The sequence below is a fragment of the Chamaea fasciata genome, unplaced genomic scaffold, assembly GCF_029207755.1.
Source record: "Chamaea fasciata isolate MVZ Bird 193981 ecotype frontalis unplaced genomic scaffold, bChaFas1.0.hap1 SCAF_20, whole genome shotgun sequence".
Taxonomy (NCBI): Eukaryota; Metazoa; Chordata; class Aves; order Passeriformes; family Sylviidae; genus Chamaea; species Chamaea fasciata.
In genome coordinates, this window is record NW_027094105.1 from 9,413,891 (window position 1) to 9,438,431 (window position 24,541).

At 53.5% G+C, this 24,541-nt stretch overlaps 1 protein-coding gene across 13 annotated transcripts in view; it reads left to right on the forward strand.

The window, feature by feature from the left end:
* The window catches only part of DAB2IP (DAB2 interacting protein), a 159,922-nt gene extending 135,381 nt beyond the window's left edge, over nt 1-24,541 (forward strand). For 12 of the 13 annotated variants that reach the window (XM_066201077.1, XM_066201076.1, XM_066201090.1 and 9 more), the window contains 10 exons: nt 2,534-2,678; nt 4,753-4,897; nt 7,824-8,060; nt 9,504-9,705; nt 9,866-10,044; nt 11,508-12,387; nt 14,600-14,752; nt 17,622-17,824; nt 18,415-18,502; nt 19,304-24,541. In XM_066201077.1, coding sequence (XP_066057174.1) covers nt 2,534-2,678; nt 4,753-4,897; nt 7,824-8,060; nt 9,504-9,705; nt 9,866-10,044; nt 11,508-12,387; nt 14,600-14,752; nt 17,622-17,824; nt 18,415-18,502; nt 19,304-19,471 — 2,400 coding nt within the window. In that variant the 3' untranslated portion in view covers nt 19,472-24,541. The remainder of the gene's footprint in view (nt 1-2,533; nt 2,679-4,752; nt 4,898-7,823; nt 8,061-9,503; nt 9,706-9,865; nt 10,045-11,507; nt 12,388-14,599; nt 14,753-17,621; nt 17,825-18,414; nt 18,503-19,303) is intronic. The other variant, XM_066201079.1, reaches the window with a different exon arrangement.

Here is a 24,541-nt window from a genome sequence, read left to right on the forward strand (position 1 = left end):
TGTCCCTGGGACAGAAATGTCAGGATGTCACGGGAAGTGACCCACGGCTCGTGGAGCTGCCCAGAGCAGTCCCTGCACAGGAACTCGCCCAAGGACGCTGCCTGGGGGAACTGTGGCCCCCAGCACATCCCAGGGCCAGCTCCTGCAGCCCAGCTGGAGGCTCTGCAGCCCAGACCTGCAGGGGCAGGGAGAATCCTGACCCCTGCGATGCTGCAGGGTGTCCTGGCTCTCTTTCCCTGCTCAGTTGCAAGGCCAGATTCTGCAGTGTTACTCCTCAGCGTTGGGTGCTGTGCCGTAATGGAGTTCTCTGGGGCTTAGGCAGCTTTCCTTTCCACTTTGGAGACGGTCCTTTTCCCAGCTGTTGAGCTGCAGATGCTCCACAGGGAATAATAACAGCAGCAGAGATTTCCAGGGGATCTTTTCGGGCTTTGTGTTGAGTCCTACCATGGAATCTTGCCTCGTTCTAAATTCTAGTGAATTCTGTCGGCACCCAAATTCACATTAACTCTGGCTCCCACTTGGCCCTGGGTTTCCAGGACTCAGCAGCCGGTGCTCAGCTGACAAGAGGGGGAAAAGCAAACACTTGGCTAAGAGGCGCTGTAAAACTCAGTGTTCCTGAGATAATTAGTATGTTGGGAAAGTGACAGGAAAGAGAATCAAGCAAAGCCAAGGTCAGCGGCTGCTAATTAAGAATCAGCACCTTGTGTCAGCCTGAGCGGTGGCTTGGAATTGAAACGTACCCTGGGAGAGCCCTGGGAAGATAAAGGTGATAGAGTTACCCAGATAGCTGCTAACGGGATTTGAGCAGGTTTAAAGTTTCATTCCAGCTCGGCTGATAAAAAGGGCAAAATGAGAGAAAATAGCAGAGGGAGGCACGTGCTTTGCTTCCAGGAGGGATTTTTGCCTCTGCAGCTGCCAGAGCATTGCAGACGTAGCAGGATTTGAGGAAGGGCATCTTCTGCCTAAAGAAATAATGGAAGTGACTTTTTTTTTTTTAGCCCAAAGCTCCTCCTCTGGCTTTTTTGGAGGGTCTTGTGGCAAGGTGGGAGCAGTGGATCGTTGGGATCCCACTGCAGGGATGTCACCTCCCCTCCTCCTGTGCTCTTACACAGGGATGTACCTGCCTGCCCCAGGGTTGGCCTTTGCCTGGGACAGGAGCACAGTGATGGAGGGTGTTGTGGATTAAATCATTTTGGTCTCTTGGGTCCAGGAAAAGCTGTTGGTTGAACCTTGATTAAACTTTCAATGCAGAGATGAAATTGAAAACGTGAAAAATGAAGCAGAGCAACCTGCCTCTGGTGCAAAGCTGCCATCCAGCCACTGGCAGGGAGTGGGACCTGATGTCCCCTCTCCCCGGTGTGGGCGGGAGCAGGCTGCACCATGGCAGCTCTGCTGTGCTTGGGGACATCAGGGACAGCACCTGGGGCACTGTGTGGCAGCCTGGGGTGCTCCTGCTGCCCCTGCCAGGAACAGGCTGGGACCGTCAGGGGAAATGAAGAATTTCTTAGTGGAAGGTTATTACCAAGCAGATTATGTTGTTTTAACGGAAAGGAGTTTAAGAAGGTGCCCTTGGTTGTGGAGGTGAGTGAATGTGTCATCGTTTCTCTGTCTCCTACACGGGAGGCAGCCAGAGGGTTAACGTGGGTGATTTGCACAGTGCCAGCAGCCTCTTCCATCCTCACTCAGGTGGGTGGTGGCACCTGAGCACCTGGCAGAGCCAGGAGAAGCCAGCAGGGCTGCTGTGCCCATTAGCAGTGCAGAGAACGTGTATCAGCATCAGCAGGTGCCTGGCTGCAGCACACTGGCATCAGCAGCACACAGGAGCTCCTGACCTGAGCTCAGTCGGTGCCGTGGCTGAAGCACACCTGGAGCTCGCTCTAAAACGCTGGTTTTCCTCTGGAATTTGCATTTGAGGCCAGACTGATGCCGGGGCAGCTGTCAGGGGCTGCTCCAGCTCGCCCCTTCCATTGCTCTGCAGCACGAGGGATTATCACAGCCCATGGATTTGGTTGTGTGCACATCAGACCAAGAACGTGCCCAAAATGGGCGCTGTCAGTGCTGTTCATCTCCATGAATAGGGAGGAAATGGGAAATTGGAGTATCTCAGTGCATATCAGAGGCTTGTGTCTCAGCCATTAGCTGGGTACAGCTCATGGCATCAGAGCATGACTCTGGTTTGCAGCCAGCGCAGTTGGACACCAAACACAGCCGTGTTTAAACAGGAGAGAAAAGGTTTTGCCCACAGAGTGTGAGGCTGACACAGGAGCAGCCAAAAAGCATCAGTGGAGAGGCAGGTGAGAGTCTGGGATGAGGCGTGGTTGGGGTACAAGAGTTGAGGCTCTCCAGAGGGTTATTTCTCTTTGTCTGAGGAAGTTTGGGCAGGTGGCGAGGCAGTGTGTTCACACAGGATCACCTGCAGCACCCCCAGTCCCCTGGGTGTCTCACCAAGGTGGGAGCAGTCGGGGCTGGGGAGCTGCAGCTCTGCAGAACCAGTGTCAGTGCATGGTGACCCACCGTGGGCTTTGCTTTCCAGGATTTCTTGACTGACCTGATGATGTCTGAAGTTGATCGCTGTGGTGAGAATGAGCATCTCATTTTCAGGGAGAACACACTGGCCACCAAAGCAATCGAAGAATACCTGAAGCTGGTGGGGCAGAAATACTTACAAGATGCCTTAGGTACGTACAGAGCGTTGGCAGGTGCCACCCAGAGAAGTTCTCCAAGCCGCATGGGGACGTCTCCTGGGCCCTGATGGCCAGCGGAGGCCCCAGCACTTTCCTGCTGCAGGGTTTCCCTGGCAGCAGCTCTGAGCCTGGACAGGGCCATGGCCGCAGTGGGCAGCTCCTGCTGCCAGGTGAAGGTGACTGCAGAGCTGGCACCTTCCTCTGCTCTCAGAGGAGATCACCAGTGGCTGTTGAAGGCGTTGTGCTGCCTGCCAGGGCTTCTGTCTCCGTGCTGCCTGTCACGGGCTGATTGATTCTCCCCCCCTGCCCGGCTCCTGCAGCGCTCCCCAGTCAGATGAGATCTCCCAAGTCACAGTGATGTGCTGCCTCCTGCATCATCCAGCACTGGGAACCCTCCTGGTGGTTTTATTTTTTTTTTTCTTCCAAGTGCCGGCTCTGTTTATGGCTCCAAAAATACTTCTCTTGATGCAAATGAAAATAATTAGAAGCTTCTGCTTCTGGGCAGGTCAGGAAGGAATTGCTGCATGCGGGGAATGCAGCACGAGGATGGGGAGAGGCTGCCTTGGAAGCTCTGTGAGCTTCCATTGGATCCACATCCCAGGGCAGGATGAGCAGAGTTTCTACTGAGGTGTTAAATTTTTCAGTACGTTGGGTTCCTGCTAGTGGATTTGTATAATTTTAGCAAGGAGCAAAGAAGCATAAATACTTTATTAAGAGAATAATAATAATGAAAACCTCGAGGAAAGGGGAATAATTGAGCAGATTCAGGCAGAGAGCCCACAAGAATAGCAGAAAGAATATTATTTATTTCTGTCTTGTAATGCTTTCTGGTTGAAGGCAAGTCTGTGAGTACATAACTCATAAAAACTCTCAAAAGCCAGGAGATGAAGGATGTCAGAGGATTTTGCAATACTGCCTTTTGGGGGCTCAGTGCTGCCAGGCCAGTTCCATGTCGTGCAGGAGGAGCCTGGGGTTCCTGCTCACTGCGGGGTGCTGGTTCTCAGTGACCTTTTCCCAGGCAGATGAATCACCTGCGTGTCACAAGGTGCCCCAGGGCAGCGTGGCACTGTCCTTGGAACCGTGGAGCAGGTGATGGGGCCAGGTAACAACAGCAGGCATCACCTGCAGGCGAGCACAGCGGCTCCACAGCTCCCTGGCAGAGCTGAAAATACACTGGAGAGGCTCTCCAGTATGTAATTAAAATCTGTTTTGGCAATAGGGAAGGAATGCAGATTGGAATGGGGGAAAAAACAGGATGGGAAAATCCAAGAGAGTCAGGAATCAGGAGCAAACCAACTGGAATTAGAAGAAAACCCAAGCAAACGTTTCTCCCAGGATATCACCCAAGCTAAACGCTGCCTCCTGGTCCCTGTTACCCTGTCCCCCATCTCCCCAGTCACTGCTGGGATGAAGGACTGACCCCCAACCCTGAGTGCAGGTACCCAGCTACCCTGGGGTGAAAGGTGGCACAAGAGCAGAAGCTGGTGGAGCAGCTCAGCGTGAGCCTCTGCAAGGTGAGGCAGCAAAGAGGAGCACAGGAAAACTCAAGGAAATATTTTAATTTCATTTTATGTAATGTTCAGCTCAAAATAACCCAAGTAAATTGTTTCTTTCCTTTAATTACCTGTTTCTCCTGTGAATCACAGTGGTTTGTCAGCACCAGGGCACAGGCTGCAGTAGCAGGCCGTGCTGCCAGCAATTACAGGGCCTGCCAGCATCCTTCCTCCTGGATTAGCCCGAGGGAGAGCCTCTGGAGCCAGTGCAGGGGGTCAGGCTGGGCAGCCCAGTCCTGGCGCAACATCCCAGAGCCACAGGGACAGCGCTGCCAGCTGGGGAGCAGGCATGGAATGTGCTGGGTGCTCATGGGCTCCCAAGGGACTGCCAGGCTCTCCTGGGTCCTCTTGGAGACGTGGAGAGCTGCCCCAGGGCCACCACGTGCTCCTGTATCCCTCTTGTCTTCCCCCAGTGGGACGGGCTGCCGGGCAGCTGCTCGGGCACTGGGCTTAGGAACAGCTGCTTGAAGGCTTCACCTCGTGTCTCCAAACCCATCACCAACTCTGTTTTACAGGGGAGTTCATCAAGGCACTGTATGAATCAGATGAGAACTGTGAGGTGGATCCCAGCAAATGTTCCTCTTCGGACCTCCCCGAACATCAGGGCAACCTGAAGATGTGCTGTGAGCTGGCCTTCTGCAAGATCATCAACTCCTACTGGTGGGTATCCCACGAGTGGCACTCCCTCCTCGTGGAGCGCCGTGCCTGCAGGAGTGCCACCTGTCCGTGGCTCTGGCAGAGCCTGGAGCTCTGGGGATGTGGCACCCTCCCAGATTCTCTGGCACCTTTGTTTTCAGAGGTGCTGAAGGGGCACGGGGACAGGGCAGTGGAGTCAAGGAACACCAAGTGCGACCAACTCAGAGAGGTACTTGATGCCAAATGAGTATGAAGTTGTGGAAAAACGGGCAGAGATGCATGTCCTGGATCTTGCACCCGTGGAACAAGTCAGTCTGGATGGGACTGACGGATCTACACCTCCAGGAGCGTCCGGCAAAGCTGGGAAATCCTGCAGCACCTGCAAGGAGCTGCCCCAGCACAGGCAGCTTTTGTTTGGGCAGATGTTCTCTGGTTGCAGAGTGCTGGAGCCGGGAGGAGGATGCTGTTCTCCCTACTTGGCTCAGCATCCCACATTCCTCTGGATTAACCCCTCTGTCTCCCAGCCCTGGGCGGTTGCTGGGTGATGGGAGCCCTTTGCCTCCTTGGCCCAAGGCCTGGTATGCAGCTGGAGGCATTTCCGAGTTGTTTGTTCTCAGGGTAAAGGTTCTTGCAACTGGTTGGGACAGGCCCGAATATCCCAAATGGGCTGGCACGAGGCACTGGATCCTGCTGAGGAGGTGGTTGTTGGGCACAGCTGTGCTCATGGCGTTCCTGCTGGGACTGGCAGCCACCAGTCCCTGGGTCTGTGACAGCTCCTGCCTGCACAGGTGACCTCAGAGGGGAAAAGATGGGCTTGGGACTCTCTTTACTTGGAGAAATGATTTTTTTTTCTGCTTTTTGCTAACATACCCACAGCCTTTGGTCCTGATCATGAGAGAAGGAGCATTTTTGTCTCACTGCTGGATTTCCAGCCCTTCTGCTTAGAATCTGGGCTTAGTTTTTATTAATGTATTTAGTAGCAACACTGTTGTAGCAAAGCATCAACAAGGGATAATACTGGAGGAAGGAGGTCTTTGATAACAAGGATTTCTTGTTTTCTCTCCTCTCGTAGCTGTTGTGTTGAGGTCAGAAAACTCATTCTAAATAATCTCCCAAGATACTGAGTGTGCCCTCCTGGAAGCCAGGAAGGGAACTGCTTTTCCTGATCCTGCGCAGGGAGGGAGCAGGGAGCAAGAGGCTCACTCAGGCTGCCGTTATCTACCACAGGTACACAAAGGGCAGGTTCTTTACAGGTATCCTAGTCCTTATCCTTGGCCAATTAATAACTCTGAGTCAGGAGTGGCGTTTACCTGCTCTCCCAGCAGGGATTCACCACTTCCAGTCAGCTGTGGATCGTAATGGTTTGAATTAATGTCTTCCTAAAAATACCCAAAGCAGCACTCAAAGGTCACTCTAAAAATAGGCTTGAAAAGGGACCCAGGGAAAGTCAGGAATGCACGGGAAGTTTGTTCCTCTCATCCTGCCTTTCCAAGGGAGGCTGGAGCAGCTGAGCTGCTGCTCTGAGTGGTCCCCCCTCAGTCCTTTGAGCTCAGCGCTTCTTGGGGCTTAATTGGGCTGATGAGTGTTGGGATTGGCCAAGGTATCCCAACAGCCACCCATCCTGCTTTAAATAGAGCCTGGAGTGTGTGTGCTCATCTGTGGAGAGAGTCAGGGAGAGGAAAGAGGTTCACAATAACCGAAAATTGTTATAATTATGACATAATTTGGACATCTGGGAAGTTTCAGTGTAAGCAGAATTTCAGCATGTGGAAGCTCGTCACTGGGAAGTTGGGTAATGAATTACGGGCCCGTTTGTCACATAAAGCCAACGATCCGAATTCCATCCGCTGTGACACAATTAAACTTCCACGGGCTCCAGCCTGTGACGGGAACGTGCGGGTGCTGCATCTCAGGGGTTTGTTCTCCAGTCACTGCACAACCTGTCCTGATCATTCAGGCTTCAAATTGCTTAAAGGATTCTCCTGTTTCTGGGCAAGTACCATGAAGTGAAAGGGTTTTGTCCAATTGTGTGGATCAAGCCAAAGACAGAGGAGAATTCATCCAGCCAAAGATGCTGGCTAATGCTCTCTGTAGCGCTCAGGGTAAAAAAGCTCATGAGGGTGAAAGTGCGAAGGCAGCACAGAGCAGAAGCTGAACAGGATGGCAGCGTTTTCCAGGCACTTCCGTGGAGTGTCACCGCCGTGTCAGAAGGTCAGATGGCCTGAAATGGAGCCCAACCCTCACTTGCTGTTGTGCCCGCAGCTCTGGGTGTGACACAAGGACGGTGGTTCCTGGCCAGGGCAGTGGCATCTGTGTGCCAGGGACAGTGGCAGCCCAGTGCCAGCCTGCTTCCGGGTGGGAGTCTCCAGCTGAACGAACTACCCATGCTGGGAACAGAATAAGGTGGGAGCAGGGAGCTGGGGAGGGCTGAGCAGGAACAGGCAGCAGTTCTCCAGTGATAAGGGCTGCTGCAGGGAGCTGTCTGCTGGCCCCCAGGGAATTCTGGCATCCGGGAGAGGCAGGCGGAGGTCTGTGCAGCTCCGAGGCTGGAGTAACTCCAGTGGGGCTCTGTGTTTGTACTAGGCACAGTGGGATTTGATCCAGGTGCTTGAACAGGAGTATTGCAGTTTGCACAGCCCCCCCTCCAAGCTCCAGCTGTGCCAGAGATTCCAGTGCTGCTGGTGATTCTTCAGGAGATGCTCTCCTTGCAGGCTGAGCTTCCCCCAGCTCAGAGCCCCATGGCACCAAGTCCTGAAGAGCTTCTGTGCGCAGTTTGTTCCATATCCCAGCCGTGCCAGTTTTCTGGGGTCTTGGCATCCAGCGTGAGGTCCAATAGAAGCTGCTTCTCTCACAACTTTACAAAGCAGCTGTGCTTTTTCTTCCCCTATGGGGTTTGAGACTCCCGGCACTCCAACCCTGACTGACACTGCCTGTCCTTGTGTCATTTCAGTGTCTTCCCAAGAGAGCTCAAAGAAGTTTTTGCCTCGTGGAGACAAGAGTGCAGCAACCGAGGCCGGCCCGACATCAGCGAGCGGCTGATCAGCGCCTCGCTGTTCCTGCGCTTCCTGTGCCCGGCCATCATGTCCCCGTCCCTGTTCAGCCTGCTGCAGGAGTACCCCGACGACCGCACGGCGCGCACTCTGACCCTCATCGCCAAGGTCACCCAGAACCTCGCCAACTTCGCCAAGTAAGCCACACTGCGGGCAGGGGACGGAACGGCCGGGTGCGTGGGCACAGAGTCCCACACTGGCCACTCCTTTCCTTGCTGGAAAGGACCTGTTTGCTTCCTCTTGGCTTCCTCCCCGCATCCCTCTGGGACTCGTTCCCTCACTGTAAGGTCAGCGAGATCACTCAAGTTTCCAAAACAGGACGTGTTTTATGAGCAGGAAAGCAGGCTGTTTGGACCACGTGGACGAGCAGCGGGGTGGCCGTGGGGACTTTGTCCTGTGATGTCCTGCGGGTGTAGGACCAGAACCCAATCAGCAGCAGTGATGTGCTCGGCTCGGGAACTGTTCCATCCCTCCTCTGAGCTCTGGGACCGTCTCTGCTATTAAAATGCAGCTGACTGAACTGGGAAGGCCTGAGAACAGGGACGCCATCCATTTCTAACTAAGCCCATTGGTTTGATGGAAACAAAGCGAGAGATTTCCGAAAATCTTTCCACTGGCTGTAGCTCTGAGCTACTTATCCTGAGCTCTGATAACAAAATGATGAGCTTTCTGAAACATGAATGGACAGTTTCTGTCTAAAGCTCCTTAGATCTGGAAACTGGCTTAGTGCTCACACTCACAGTCAGGAAGGCACAGACGCGCCTGCGGACACCGGCAGGAGATGAACAAGTGTGTTACGCTAGATGACAGAAATTCTCTGTATTCCTGACCAATCCCTAACTAAAGGGTTTTCCTATTTCCAGCACTTTGCAGGAAAGGCTCTTTAACTAAGCTGACATTAGTCAGGCTGAAGTGATCAAGCCGAGCTGTCCTGTGCATGACACTGGGCCGAGCCTGTCCCACGGAACTGCTGGCACAGCACCAACTGCTGCCAGGACACTCCAGCCACGAGAGCCTCCCTGTTGTGCTCTAAATCAGACAAAAGTGTGAGGGCAGAGAGCTTGGAGGGCAGAAGGAGGTGGCAGGAAGCCTGAGGGGGCAGCAGGGCTGGCCCAGCTGCAGGGGTAGCTCTCGGGGCTGATCCCAGAGCAGTTGTGCTGGCATTGCTGCAGAGTGCAGGATTCCTGCCCCCATCCATCACCGGGCTCCAGTCAGCTGAGGGTGATTGCTGTGACAGCACCTTGATTTCCAGTGACAGCTCCTGTTTCTGGAGGCTGTGTCCTGACCCAGCAGTGAGACACTGCGTTACCAGGAACTCTTTTGTTTCTCCTGCTTTCACCTTTGTTTCTGCTGTGCAGATCCCACGCTGATGAGGGCTTCGTCAGGCTGGGGTTCATTTCGGTTCCATGGTTAGTGAGGTGTCCCAGGTACCTGCTCACAGCCCAGGGATCCCAAAGGCTTGAAAGGGTCGAGATACCAGAGGAGGGTTCTTGGCTGTGTTTGTTGTACCTGCCCCTTCCATGGACTGCACTTTTTTCCCCTGGATTTAGCTGAAATCCGTGTTGCTCTCTCAATAACAGGTTTGGCAGCAAAGAGGAATACATGTCCTTTATGAATCAGTTCCTGGAGCACGAATGGACTAACATGCAGAGATTTCTCCTGGAGATTTCCAATCCCGAAACCATCTCAAACACAGCTGGCTTTGAGGGCTACATTGACCTGGGCCGGGAACTGTCCACGCTGCACTCACTACTCTGGGAAGTCATTTCCCAACTGGAGCAGGTATCCAGGGAGTGGCAGGGACAGCTCTGGGGGCGGGAAATGATGGAGAAAGTGTTGTTCCTGTGATTCCCTAAAGAGACTGTCCAGCAACTGGCAAAGCCCACAGTTCTCTAGCAAAAAGCACAAGGGGGTGGTGGTAACTCTGCTCTTTTCTGCCCAGGGCACAGCCACCAGGCTGGGGCCTCTGCCCCGGATCCTGCGGGACGTCAACGCCGCTCTCAGTAACCCGGCCTGCGTGCAGGTGTCGGTCACGGCCGACCACGCCGCCTCCACGCCCAGTGCTGGCAACAGCATCTCTGCAGGCCTGCAGAAAATGGTCATTGAGAATGACTTATCTGGGTAAGACACCAGCGGGGCCTGGCCACACACCAGGGCCATACGGAACAGTCACGCCGGGACAGGCAGGACAGGGTGCAGCGTGGAGTTGCCTGATCCGCTGACCAGGCTCTCCCATTGCAGAACTGGTGCTGGGTGTAGTTCAGCTCTGACTCTGGAGAGAGCAGTGCGTGGTAGTGCCAGTCCATGGCTGCATCCTGGGCCCCCCTTGAGAGCCAGGACTGGGGATGTGGTCTGGAAATCAGGAACCTGGTGGTTCTGGTCTCAGCTGTTGAGGTGTGGCTGCAGAAGCAAAGTGTTCATTCTCTCAGGACTTGAGGGTCTGTTAGTGCTCACCTCAAGGTGATGGGTGGTGGTGTTGAGGGCTGTGAGAGATGTACGGGATTGGCTTTGCCCATCTTTGTACAAAGTAGGGTGTGTGCCAAATTCCCTGAGATCCAAACCTGGATAATTCTGGAACTATCCAAGCTGTAGAGGCCTCACAAGGAATTTCAGTCTATTCTGTCCAGTTTTCATAGAACTGGGAGTTTGCACTGCTGAACAGTGTTTCACAGACACAGTCACCCACGTACTTTTGGGCCTGATTAAGTAAGGAGCTTCATTCATGGGGAGGATGAGGCTTTGGCAGACCTCTAATGTTTCTGTTGGTGGAAAACGAAATGGAGCCCACACAAACGGAAAGATTGTGCTAGTAAAATAGTTTGTAAGTGGAAACTGCATCATATTTAACAATTTAATTAGGAATGAAAGGCAGCAATGGCACTGGACTTGCTCTAATCAGAGCTTTCATCTCTAGTGCCTCCCAGCATGAGGTGCAATTATTTAAATCCAATGCTATGGAGGATCTCTGACAATATGCTTCCCCCCCAATACTTGCTTACAATGCACCATCTTTGATCAGCAGAATATTCACATTAAGCTACTGCAAAGCTCTCTCTTCCTATCCCCAAGAAATCAATATTGCATGAATGTGCATTGCAGCAGGAGTGGGGAATAACCTTCAGCTGCCAGGCTTTAGCTCTGCTGTGTGAGCGCTCCCTGACCTGGGAGGCCTGGGCTGGACCCGGCCCCCACGGTGTCCTGTGCTGTCCAAATCCTGGCCAGCGTGCCTGCAGCAGCCTGCTGCCCAGGTACAGAGCAGGGGACACGGGACTGGCGTGGAGACAGCCTCTGGGAGCAGGAAGGGTGACACACGCTGACCCAGAGCGGTGTGTCCCTGAGCCTCGTGACAGTGCAGTGCCTGTGTGCGCACACTGCCCTCACTCACCGGCCCGTTCGCAGGCCAGCCCGGGGCTCCACAGCACCTTCCCCACTCCTCACTGTCCCTGTCCCCATCCCTGTCCCACGCAGCTGCGCCACCCTGATTTCTGAGTGATTTCGTTTTTCCTGCTCCGGTGCAGCATTCACAACTCTTCTTTTTTGTTTTGTTTTCCTCTCCTCTTCCTTATGCACTGACTTCCCCGCAGTCTGATAGATTTCACACGGTTACCATCTCCAACCCCTGAAAACAAGGACTTGTTTTTTGTCACAAGGTCTGCTGGGGCCCAGCCCTCGCCTGCCCGAAGCTCCAGTTACTCAGAGGCCAATGAGCCCGACGTGCAGATGTCTAATGGCAGCAAGAGTTTGTCCATGGTGGACTTGCAGGACAATCGGCTCTTGGACAGTGGGGCCAACGCGGCCGGCACGGCCGACTCCCTCAATGACAGCCAGTCGTCCCTGGGGCAGTTGCAGGGCGTCTGGAGCACACGGACTCAGCAGAACAGCGTGACGGGCATGGCCACCGTGCGCCGGGTGGGCCAGACGCCCACCACGCCGAGCGGCGAGAGCGCGCCGGGCCGGCCGCAGCTGCTGGCGCCGCTGTCCTTCCAGAACCCCGTGTACCAGATGGCGGCCGGGCTGCCGCTGTCCCCCCGCGGCCTGGGCGACTCCGGCTCCGAGTGCCACAGCTCGCTCAGCTCCCACAGCAACAGCGAGGAGCTGACGGGCAACAAGCACGGCTTCGCCGGCCCCACCGCCGCCGCCGCCGAGGACTTCTCTCGCCGGCCCGGGGAGCTGGCCCGGCGGCAGCTGTCGCTCACCGAGAAGGGCGGCCAGCCCACCATGCCGCGGCAGAACAGCGCGGGCCCGCAGCGGCGCATCGACCAGCCGCCCCCGCCGCCCCCGCCCGTCACCCGCGGCCGCACGCCGCCCTCCCTGCTCAACACCGTGCAGTACCAGCGACCCTCCAGCGGCAGCATGATGTCCTCATCGCCCGACTGGCCCGGCAGCGGGGCGCGGCTGCGGCAGCAGTCCTCCTCCTCCAAGGGCGACAGCCCCGAGATGAAGCAGCGCACGATGCACAAACAGGTGAGTTCGGGCTGTCCGGGCCCTGGCACTGAAGGGGCCAGGTGGGGTTAGCCTGTGGAGATGGTGGCCATGGGAGGGGATGTGGCTCTGGGCTGCCACATCGCTGCCAACCCCACAGTGACATCACGTGTGGGGATGTACCTCGGCTCTGGCACCTCTGGCCTGGGACAGAGGCCCTCCAGGGACACGAACACAGAGCAGCGTCCTCTCCCGGTGTCCCTCCGTCACGTGGCACGCTGGAATGTGACGGCGGTAGGTGGCCGAGGCTCGAGGGCAATGGCAGCCATGCCGCTGTCCCACGCTACCATCTTGTCACTGCTTTGCCTCTCCATGCCCAGGCTCTCATCCCATGCCATCAACCCCGTGCCATGTCCCAGGCCTGGAACAGACCCAGATCTCCTGTAACTCAGAGCCTCCCTGCTGTGCTCCCGTCCCAGTGGGGCCGTGGCGCTCCTGGACATTGCTGTTTGCTCTGGGAGACCCTCCCGTAGGAGTGGGGAGGAAGGAGCCGAGAACAACGCACCCGCTGCGGAGAGCTCGGCAGTGATCCCAGTCCCGGAGCATGTGCTGGGCTGCACAGAATTCCATTCCATTGTCTGTGGAGGTAAAAATGGAAGGCAGTAGGTCACAGGCCTAGGGCCCTTTTATAGTGCTCATTTATTCACTCTACATTTCAAAACCAGCCCTACAGAACGTGATCACAGTCAGAGCTCTGTGCCTAAAGGAAGAGTTGTGAAAGAAAAGCAAACACAGAGACTGGACAAGCAGCAGGAGCCCACTGCACTCCGACCCTGAGTTAGCTCAGGCCCTTCTCCAGCACTCAGTGTGGCTGTGTCTGCCTCTCCTGCACAGGGCAGCTGTGGAGCCTGGTCAGTGCTGCTGTTCATGCTCCCATCTGGGGCTGCTCCGTGATTCCGGTATCGATCCGTAAGCGCTGGCATTAGCAGCGCCGAGCAGCAGCCTTTGTGTAACACAATCAATGCCGGTCAGGGACAGAGGGCACAGAGCTCTGCAAGGAACACAGGCCTGCTTGTAGCAGGGTTTCTTCCAGAAGAACAAGGATTCTCCAGGTGGCCATCAGAAAGCCCTGGCCAGGTTCTCTTCACAGAAGACTCCTCTACCCACCCCTGTGGTCCTCTTGAAGTTTCTCTTCAGACCTGAAGTCTGGGAATGCCTCCCCCACCCTCACTCTGCACATTCTATTTGCGTGTCGGCAGCGTGAGGATTTGTAGCAAGCTGTGTTCATGAGCCAAGTCTGATGCTTTGGATTCGTAATTCTGGAGGTAGAAGACCAGACTGGAAGATTGCCTGGGAAAGCCCCCGACTGCAGTGAGGAAATTAAACCAGTCCCCACTCCTTCTGACACAGAACCTCCTTTTCTGCTGCCTGATAGTGACTGGGTTTCTCTGTCCAGAGGTTGGAATGAAAGAGGAAGTTTCTAACATTTCTGATTTGTTAACTTGAATTCCAAAGTCCTTAACTTGAATGCCCGAGTCATCCAGATCCCATGTGTTCATCTGACTGTTTACTGCAGCTTATAACAAGGCAGGATGGAGGTGAAATTGCTGAAGAGTGACTTGTTGTGATGTGGTTGGAAAATATTTAGGCAGTGCCACTGGCAGTCCCTGCCCAGGCCAGGACTGAAAGGCAGCAGATGTGACTGTAGCTCCCTGACCATGGAACATCACTGTTCATAAGTGATACTGAGCATTTAGATCTCTTCAGCATCCTTAGCGTAGCCTCAGCTGAAGAGAAACTTTTCTTCTCCAAGAAGGCACCTGCATGGCCATAAGGAGCATTTCAGTTTTCAGATCCTGATTTATGGAATCCACGGAAGCAACCTCGGCTCATAACAAGATGAAGACTTGTGAGAACTCTGCTCGTGGAGTGAATAAACCACATCCAGCCACTCTGCTCACCTGCAGCTCAGTGTCTTCACAGGTCACGTCCTCGTGAGGTGACAGGATCTGCTCAGACACCGGGGCCATGACTTCGAGCAGGCTCCCACTGCTTGACCCAAGTAATGTCCAGCTGCAGAACAGGAGTTGTCCCTGCTCCAGCCCCAGCTGCTCTGCTAGCTCAGCCTGGCTCGCTGCTGTGTGAGCAGCATGGGAGAGGGTCTGCTTGGAAGGAAAGCCTCTCCCTCCAGCTTCATGACCATTTGTGTTACAGGTTTTTCTTTTGTCATGGTTGTATCATTGTTTCATTGTAGGCCCCTTCTCCTGTGAACCCCAATGCCCTGGACCGCACTGCTGCTTGGCTTTTGAATATGAACATGCAGTTTTTAGAAGATGAAAGCATTGACCCAGATTCCAAGCACAGGGATAAGCTCAGGAATAAGGACGAGCTCAGCCAAGCAGAAAAGGTAAAACCTGATTGGATTGAAACAAGTTTCTGAATAGAGAGAGGATTTCCTTGAATGTCGTTCCCTGAGCACCCTGGGGAGAAAGTGGGCTGTGTGCAGGTCCCTGCCCAGGAGAGAGGGGGCCAGGTTGCTCCCTGTCCTACTCAGCATCACAGGGAACTTGTGGGGAATGTTTGGGAGGTTTCACACACTCAGTGACTGGAATCACCTTCTGATGAAAGCCAAGTAAGAAAGACAGGAGCCAGGAATCAAGTGTTGATGTTGCTCTGAAACAAACACTGCAGTCAGCCAGTGCCTCTTACTCTCCCCATTCCAACTCACCCAGCTGCTAGGAAGAAAGCTTAAAAATGGATTAAGCACAGCTGGAAGAGAGATGGAGTAAGGCACAGGCAGCCTCGTGCCTCACAACAGGGACCTGGAGCAGGAAGCAGCTTCCATGTCAAAAAGCTGTTCACAGATATAAAAATTAAGTCCGAATTTTGGTCTCAGAGACAGCACTGGTGCCTGGGGCGACTTTGTGGCACTTCCGTGAGTTTATGGCAGTGTCAGCTCAGGGCCTGGCCAGTCAGGGGTCTGCCAGGAAACCAGGTGCAGAGTATTCAGTCTCAGCCCCTGGACCCACAGAGGCCTGTGCCTCTGAAGCAGAGGGGTGCTGCTCCCTTCCCCTCCTTCCTCGGTGAGTTTGGGGTGAGTGAAGCTGGGAAGTGGCAAAGTAGGCCTGGCTAGGGTGAAAAATAAGGATAAAAATGAGGATGCAGCAGTCAGAAGCTGGGAAAAATCCCATCTTTGCTGATTGCTGCTTCTGCAAGTTTTTTTTCCCAGCAGCCTGGCTCTGCCAGGATTGTGGCACTTGAGCGCCAACAGCATTTGGGATGTTTCCTCAATGTGCTTCTCTTCTGTCACACCAGCACTGCAGGCATCACCCTTCCCTAAGCCCCCCCATCCTGTTTCCCAGCACAGACATGTTTCTGGCTTTGTTCCAGTAGTCTTCCTGGTCTCGTTCTGCTCTGCTGTGTCATTTGGGGACTGTCACTTCTTAAATCCAAGGAAAATGCTGAGGGTGTTGTAGGAGCCAGGAGGTACAAGGCAGCAGCTCCCAGCTGCCCCGGGAAGATCAGGGCAGCTTTGTGGGCTCAGCCCATCCTGACTGGGTGCAGGGCAGGCAGTGATGGGGTTACAAACTCCAGTGGCACTGCAGCATCCCAGTGCCTGCCCCAAGCCCAGCGAGAGCCCTGGCCCAGGCTGTCTCATTGCCATGCAGCATCTCTCCTTACTCTGCTGTCCCATCAGTCACTGACATCCAAGATCACCATTAGCATAACCTCTCTCCCCATTACTGTAAGAGCTGAATGGTAACTGAGAATGAGACAAGTGTTCTAGAGACAGGAGCGACTCCTTCGGGCTCTGAGGCCTCTCCTGCTCTCCTCTGAGCTCACTTACGCTGCTCCTATTTTAAGGCTAGGGTAGGTATTTAATCTTTCCTGTTCAAGCAACTCCCCGCTGTCTGACTCCAGTGCTTCTGTGCCGCTGTACGGGCGCTTTGTTCCCTCATTGCTTCAGGTTCCATGTGCAAACCGTGTTGTTCCTGCGCTGCAGTAAGAGCTTTGCTAAAGGAAAACCGCCTCACCCCAGTACTTTGGCAGTTTGTGAAGACATCAGCTTCCCAAGTTTTCAGTCCTGGGGAGCTGCAGTTACTTTGGCTGTGAGTGGAGTGCTGGCCAGTCCCCAGCAGCAGCCTGGCTGCCCTCCCCTCTCCCTAGAGCTGGGGTCACACAGGCCGGGAGGACTCTCAGACCTGGGACATGACCCGACCCATCATTGCAGTGCCTACCCAGGTGTGATGGCCAAAGGGGAAAGGCCAAGTCAAGACCAACAGAGTGCACTTCTCTCAGTTCATTAATGCCACTTGTAGCTTTAGCAGCCTTCATGACTCAGATGGAAGCCTTTTTCCTGTATCTGACTCTTGAAAAGCAGCTTGCCACATGGTCAGCTGCATCTTAATTATTCTTAAGTTATTCCAGTTGAGATACAATTTTAAAAGACTATATCCAGATATAATTTTTTGAAATTAAAGCAGTTTTCTTGTGCACACACTTACTGGATTTTCCTTTAGCAAAACAAGTTTACTGAATGCTGTGCTGCCACAATAGCTGAACCTAGTTTTACCGAGTTCAAAATCTTTTAATTTTTTTAACTGCTTTATGTGATTCTGCTGCTGATTTATGGCTTCACCCAAATGAACAGTACAGCTGTGGGGTCTCGGCTTCATGCAGCAGCTCTTCTTGGACTGAAGTCTGGTTTGAGATCTGAGTTAATTGGTGGGCCCCAAAAGGCAGGAGCGCCCTGTGCCCTGCTGAGCCAGCACGGTGCCCTCGACTCGATGAAGGGTGATGAGACAGCAGTGTCCTGCATTTGTCACTGCAGCTCGTGCTTGGCGCCAGCCTGCCCAAAGCCCCCCTGTTTACTGCGCAGCCTGAGGAGCTCCTGCGTGAACCCCAAATCCCACGGCTGCAGCCCCTCCTGCCTGTGCGAGCCCCGCGCTGTGGGTGTGAGCAGCTGCCCGCCGCCTTTGCCGTTGGCCCGCTCTAACCTGCATTTCCCCTGTGAAATGCCAGACTCTGCTAACAGCCCGCTCTCTGCACCTGCCAGCGACCTGCCCGCCCCGCGGACCCGGCATCGCCCCCGGCGCCGCCCCAGAGGACGGAAGAGGAGGCGTCGGCGAGCGGGGTTGTCTGACACGGGTTTGCAGCTGTAGTCTCATACAAGGACAGGGGCGTGAGGGGTTTGGGGAAACCCTGGCAAGGGCAAACCCTACGAGGTAACGTGCCGCATGTGTTTTCTCCTCCTGTGTCTGTCCCTGCGCGCTCAGTACCAGCAGGACCTGGTGGTGCTGCAGGACAAGCTCCGCATCTCCAACAAGAAGCTGGAGGAATATGAGACTCGCTTCAAATGCCAGGAGGAGACCACGCAGAAGCTGGTGCTGGAGTACCAGGCCAGGCTGGAGGAGAGCGAGGAGCGGCTCCGGAGGCAGCAGGAGGATAAGGAGATCCAGATGAAGGGCATCATCAGCAGGTACAGGGAGCTAGATGGGAGTGCTGGGGATGGCAGTAAGGCAGGGCAGCCTGGCTGGCATTACAGCTCACCCCTTCTCAGGAGAATCAGGATTCTTTGGAGGTGCAGGCAGGTCTCACATGCGGGTTTTCCCCTCAGTATTACCTGCGACAAGGAAAACCCCAACGTTTTCCTGATGCACAAGGGCAGAACTTCAGGAGGGGAGAGCTTGGAGAGCTCTGGCAGGCTTGTTCTGTTCATACAGCTATGGATCTCGTCACCATCCCTACTTGTAACTCTAAATCCCTTTCTCCCACCCAGTGGGAAGTGGCGCTTATGTTTGTCCAGGATTGTTTCAGTGCAGCTGGTTTCACCTTTACCTGAGCCAAGCGCACTTAGTGCTTTCAGTCAGCCCTCACCTGTGGGTCAGATGTGGGACACCTGCTGTGTCACTTCAGCTTTGGGGCACTCTTCTAGAGAGAGCTCCAGGGAAGAGTAAGAGCCAAGAAAAAAGCTTAGTTTGTGGGTAGGAGGAGGCAGAGTGTGAGGGTAATACCTGGGCTTAGCAGAGCCCAGCCAATGTAATTTTTTCTTGTGTGTGTGGCTCCCAGACTGATGTCGGTTGAGGAGGAGTTAAAGAAGGACCACGCTGAAATGCAGGCTGCTGTGGATTCCAAGCAGAAGATTATTGATGCACAGGTGAGTGCCCCGTGCCAAAGGCTGCCGCAGTTTTCAGGGTGGGTTTGCCAACACAGAGGTGTCTCCCAGCAGCTCTGGGACCTTCTCCTGTCCCCTGCACCCCGTGGGGTACACGTGAGGTTCTGACCGTGCCCCTGCACGCTCTCTGCTGTTCTCTTTTGGTCACCTCAGGCTGTACATGTGTTGGCGTGTTCATACACGGACTTCCAGAGTTACACACGAGCAACTGCTGTGCCTCTGAGCTGCTTCTGTTCCTCTGCTCGTGGCAGTCACAGGAGGATGACACTTGTTCAGTGTCACAAAGAACAGGAGTGGTAGAATCAGGCTGCAACATGGAAGCTCTTGCTCCCATCCTTACAATGCTGTAATTGGTGAGAGCTGCCATCAAAGACAGCCTGGGAGGCTACAAGTCATTTAAACTATTAATTTACACTAATTAAACACTGACAGGAATAACTATCTTGGGAGAGTTTGGGTTTAGAAATGGAATCCTACCATCTTTGTAACAGCTGAGTTAGTACAAACAGTACAGTGTATAACTGAATAATTAGAGCGACTGTGTTACCTCCATTTTCATCAGGATCCTAAAATAAATGCAGCTCACATTGCACAGGCAGGGGATATTTGTAGCCCTGCGGATTTCAAAAAGTGCTGTGTAGCCCTTAAAAACCCGCACCTAAGAATGCCAGAGAGAAAGGTCCTGGTCCAAAAGGCCTGTGGGTCAGTGTTGTGGGCTGACATCCCAGAGGGACAGGGCTCATGCCCTCCCACTGACTGTGCCCTCTGCCCGTCTGCTTGCAGGAGAAACGCATTGCTTCCCTGGACGCTGCCAACGCACGGCTAATGAGTGCCCTTACTCAGCTGAAAGAGAGGTACAGCATGCAGACACGTAATGGGATCTCCCCCACAAACCCAACTAAATTGCAGATTACAGAGAATGGAGAATTCAGAAACAGCAGTAATTGTTAACGCGCGGAGGGCGCTGCCGCAGGAGAGGCCCGGCCGGAGGGACCGTGCGCAGCAGGCGTGAGCCGCGGCTTCAGAGAACGGCTGCTCCCCGAGCACAGCTCCGTACTGCGGACGGCGCCGACCGACCCTGCTGGGACATGTCCTGCCAGCACTTTGAGGGACGGGAATGTCGAGTGTGAGATGAGTGGCATAAGGAAATAACATATATTTGAGAATCGCTGTCACTGTTGGATTTGAATCAGTGTTTAATGTTTAAACAAAAGTAACCTTTTCCTTCTAAACTGCCCAAAGGATATGCCTCGCCCCTCCCAGCAAGGAGTAGCGTCCTTGTCGTTGCAGTAAGGGAAATAAAGGGAGCTGGGCAGGGCCTGCAGCAGGCAGGGGCCCAGTAAGTCCAGTTCAAGTGTGCTGCTGGATGTAGCGTCCGAGGGACGGCAGCAAAGCCTGGCCCACTTGTCCTGTGACTCCCCCCGGAGCACAGCCCGCCCAGAGTGAACCCCAGCCGAGCCCAGCATCCTTCCAGGTGGCTTTTGTGAGGCCACTGACTTTTACAGCATCCACAGGGCATTTATGCAGCTAATTAGTGTTTAATTAACTCCGCCCACACAGGGAGCACAGTGCAGATGGAAGGTCAGGGCGGTGTGGTGGCCAAAGGGGTGCTGTGTGGGGGACCCCGGTGGCAGGGGGGCAGGACTGGTGCTGCTGGGGGTCCCTGGGCAGCCCAGGGGCACAGAGCAAGGCCAAGGCTCTGGCACAGGAGTGGAGGGAGGAGCTGGCACCTGGTGAATGGCAAATTGATTCCTCTCAACAGCTTCTGCTCTCTCACAAATAAAGGGGGAAGAGTTTTGTAAGCAATAGCCCCAGGCACTGTCCCACGCACACTTCCCGCCACAGAATAAAGTGAATGTTGCCTGAGCTTGGTCCCTGAGCTGTGATTGAGGGGCAGGGGCTGGATTTGCTGGTGCCTGTTGTGGTAGAGGGGGAGCGAGGGGCTACGTGGAGTGGCAGCTTCCTGCTTGATCAAGGGTGCGTTGTGGGGATGGAATGCTCTGTGCTGAGAGTTTTACTGTTTCTGGGGAGAAAAACAGACAAAGAAACAAGAAAAAGCCCTGAAGAACCATGAAGATCGGTAATTGTATTTCTTTTCTTTCACAGTATGCATTAGAAAAAAAAAGATCCCATTTTCTGGAATACTGTCCTCTTTAAATTGGGAATGAGCACTGCATGGAAATTAACCGGCTTGAAGAATGTAAAACATGGTCATAAGGGAGTAACCACCAAGAACAGCAGCCACCACCGAAAGGCCCCTTGTCAGGAGCACTGTGCAGGCATAAGCCAGGATTAGACTTTCCCAGCGCCGAAACGCGCAGCTTCGGCACAGACACGCTGTGCTCAGCCGAGGGGGCGCCCCTTCACGGGGGTCGTGCCGCCGACCTGCCACCACGCTGTGTGTCTGTGGGTTTGTGGGCCTTGCAGTTAGTCCTGCACAAGTCCCACTCTCAGAGCAGGTCCCTCGTACCGAGAGCCAGAGGTTTCTCTGAGATACGGATGACAGTGTACAGTGTACAGGACATCTGCCTATGCTCCCTCTAAAGGTTAACACACTGCTCAACGCCTGTCCTAGCTCCTCCTGCCATGTGTAAATGTACAGCCCAAGGGACTAGGACGTTCCCTGAGCTCTGCTCTGCTTAGGTACCGTCTCCAGCCTCACACTTCCCAGGCTGCTTGAGCAGGACACTTTGCCAGTAAGCTCTGCATTGCCGTGCTGCCCCGCAGCCGTAAGGCTCCTTAACAGCATTCTTCCTCATGCAATCGTTTGCAAAATTAAAGATGCTCTTTTTCCTACACGTTTTTCTGGTCCCTGGAAGCCCTGGGCCAAGCCCAGGAGGAGCGAACGTGTTGCACTGAGGTCTCCACACCCCGCCAACACCTGCCGAGGGGTGCAGCACACAGCAGACCCCAAACGGAGCTCCTCAGAGCAATGTCATAACTCAGTGCTTATGGCAAGTACAGTCACCTTTGAATTTTGGAGACTAGCACAGATGGCTTTGAAGAACCTCACAAACCTGACAAGGTTACAACTGGAGAAAGACCCAGACAGGTTAGGAATATACAGGGTACTGTGAACCGTTGGGTACGTAGATTTACACCTGCCACTGTCTCAGAGTCAAATACACGATAAGAACCCTGCAAAAAAAGACTACTTTAAACGCTTTTGCCCTAAGATGCCTGTTTAGAGCTGATGGTTTTGAATTCTAAGTATTTGTGTTGCGAGAGACTGGAGTTTTTCAAGACAGAAGTGACATAGAGGAATGGAAACGCTAACAGGGCACGGGGCGGGCGCCCCACCAGCGACGTTTCCATTCATACATGGAAGTAATTTTGGGATGCAGTCAGTGCTCTCCGTAAGAGCTGGAAAAAGAAACACCCACAAACCAATTGTTTAGTGCTGAAGCTAAGCACAGTACATCTTAATCTTCTCCTCAACCACAAGCCAAGGCACTGCTCCCCCCCCAACCCCGATCTGTCACAAACTCCTGGTTACCCTCAAACTTGCAAATTACTGAACACATTGTTCTGCTGAAATAGCAGGAATGCTTAAATCCTTCCACAGCCAGTTATTAAAATCTTAAAAGTTCCAGTGCCAACACCTTCTGGAGTTGTTGCTTAGTTTCCCGAGCCAGTACAAAAAGAAATTTAAATCAGGACGAAGTCTCATTACAGTAGAGATTCCCCCCTGGTTTTTTTTCCTCTTTCCTTTCCCTGCAACTGTCAACAACTGGACCTAACCGTGACCCTCCCCAAAAGAGGTTTGGGGGCAGGTGTTGAGGTCCAGGCTCAGTTCTGTTCAGTTTGTGTTTCTGTTATTTATAAGCTGTACATTTCTCTGTGTGTGTGTGCGTGTGTGAGTGCGGGAGCCCCGCGTGCTCCCTGCCATGGCCCCGGAGCTGGTCCCTGGCATAGCAATACCTGGATCCCGAGAGGTGCTGCAGCACCAGAGCAAACCACCACTGTCCCCGAGGTTCTGTCACTGGCTCCATTTCCTTCCTGCTTCTTGCGCTTTCTACAGTAAGAGGCTGTTCTAGTGCAAACTCGTCAAAGTGTAAACAAAGCAAAAACACTCCAGTTTTTATCTTAATACAAGTCTTAATATTTTTTTGTAAATGTTCTCAGTGTTTACTGTACCGTATCTATCTCACTAACAGTTGTATATAGTAACTTACTTCTGGTGCTGCTTATTCGGTCGGGATTTGGCTGTAGCTCACTGCTGTGTTGGAGAGGTGGGCTCGGGCTGCCAAATCTGGATCCAGACCCACGTTCTGATTCCAGCCTCCTCCCTTGGGGATCTGAGGGAAGGGAGCAAACCCTTGGATCCAGATTTGTGGTGGGCCCACCTCAAAGATTCTGTTTTAAGAGTTTTGATTTGGGGTTTTGTTAAACTGCAGTGAACGCTCATGAAAAAATGAGCGGTTTTGTGTGAAGGGGAATGAAACTGACTGACCAGTATCCCAAGGTCTCTGTGGACTGTAAGTATCATCATTTCAGACAGGGATTATGGCTTCAGTGCCAAAAGATGGGAGGGACCCCAGTCCTTCCCCATGCTATCGAGTACTACAGTGTAGTCACCAGCCCCTTTTGCACCAGTTTAAGCAAATCCTGCCGCCATCCAAAGAGTCTGGTGTCACTTTGCATTGTCATTTGAGTCTGGCTGGTTTTGTTTTCTGCTTTTGCAGCTGTAAAGCACTGATTGCACTGTGAGAACACGTGGAACCCTCTGGTCTGGGAGCCAATCCCAGAGGTTCCTGCAAGGTTGCAGGACACAGGTTCTGCTACTATGAATATTCCTAAAGGGCAAAGGGACTTGCTGGACCTCAGTGAGGCATCACAGGCTCTCCTAGGAAAGCAATCAGCAAGGAATCAATGATTCCCAAAGTTTAGATAGCTCATAGGCTTTTTTCCTGTTCCTAATGTCCACACCCAGATGCAATAGACAATGTCCTGAGGTCTGTTCTGTGATGGACAAGGAGAGGATTTTCAGTCACAGATGGCAGATGCTTTGAGGTGTTCAGCCAGGAGAGCCACAGGCTGTGGCCCAGGGGTCTGATCTGAACGGGGCTCGTTTCCCCCGTGATCCCAGGGCAGGGGGAGCAGTCCCAGGGCAAGGCCTTTCTGACAGCAGCCTGTGACCAGTGGGTCCCTGCGCTGTCCTTCCCACAGCTTTGCCTGGAGAGCACAAAGCAAAAGCCCAAAGGGAACAGCCGTGACACTGTCCCTGGGTGGACGCTCCGTCCTTCCCACCTGCAGTGACTGCTGGGGTCACCTCCTCCCAAAGGTTTGTGGTCAAAACAATCCAGGCCTCCAGGTGGCCAGGGCTGGGACCTGGTGTGGGGCAGAGCCACGGCCTCACGGCCACCCAGAGCTCCCTTCAGTGGCCACAGGAAGGGACACTCCCTGCTCAGACGGTGGCACCCGCCCTGCTCTGACGCCGCACTTTCCTTCTCCCTTGGGGGAAATCACACGTGGGGGAGCGGGAGGACAACAGCAGCATGAGAACATGCAGCTCATGGGCTTTCCAAACCAAATCCAATCCTGAGGGCGTTGCACAACATCCAGAAACAACCACGCTTGGGAAAAGGGTGTCACGTTCAAGCATTGACTTTCACAGATCACCTGAGCTGTGACATTGCTGTAAATGCCATGTGGCTCTGCATCAGCTACCAGTACCCCAGAGTGCAGCCTCCATGTTCACATATTCCTTTATCATACATCACTGTGTCTTAAGATATACCTCTCTCTGTATATCTGCTTAGGCTGATACTTGTTCCTGATAAGCAGTCGCTATGTTTTATATCCTCTTATAAAGAAAAAAAAAACAAATCTTTTTTTGTAAGTATGTTTAAAAAACAAAAAAGCAAAGTGGAAGTGTTTGCTGAATCTCCTTCAGCTCCTTTTAAACTATGTAATAATGTACAGAGAAAGTTGTTGGTGTTCAAAGAAATGATGTGGCTGTGCAATTTATGTACATTTGCAATTAGAAATATTAAAGATTTATTTAGATATTTTACATAA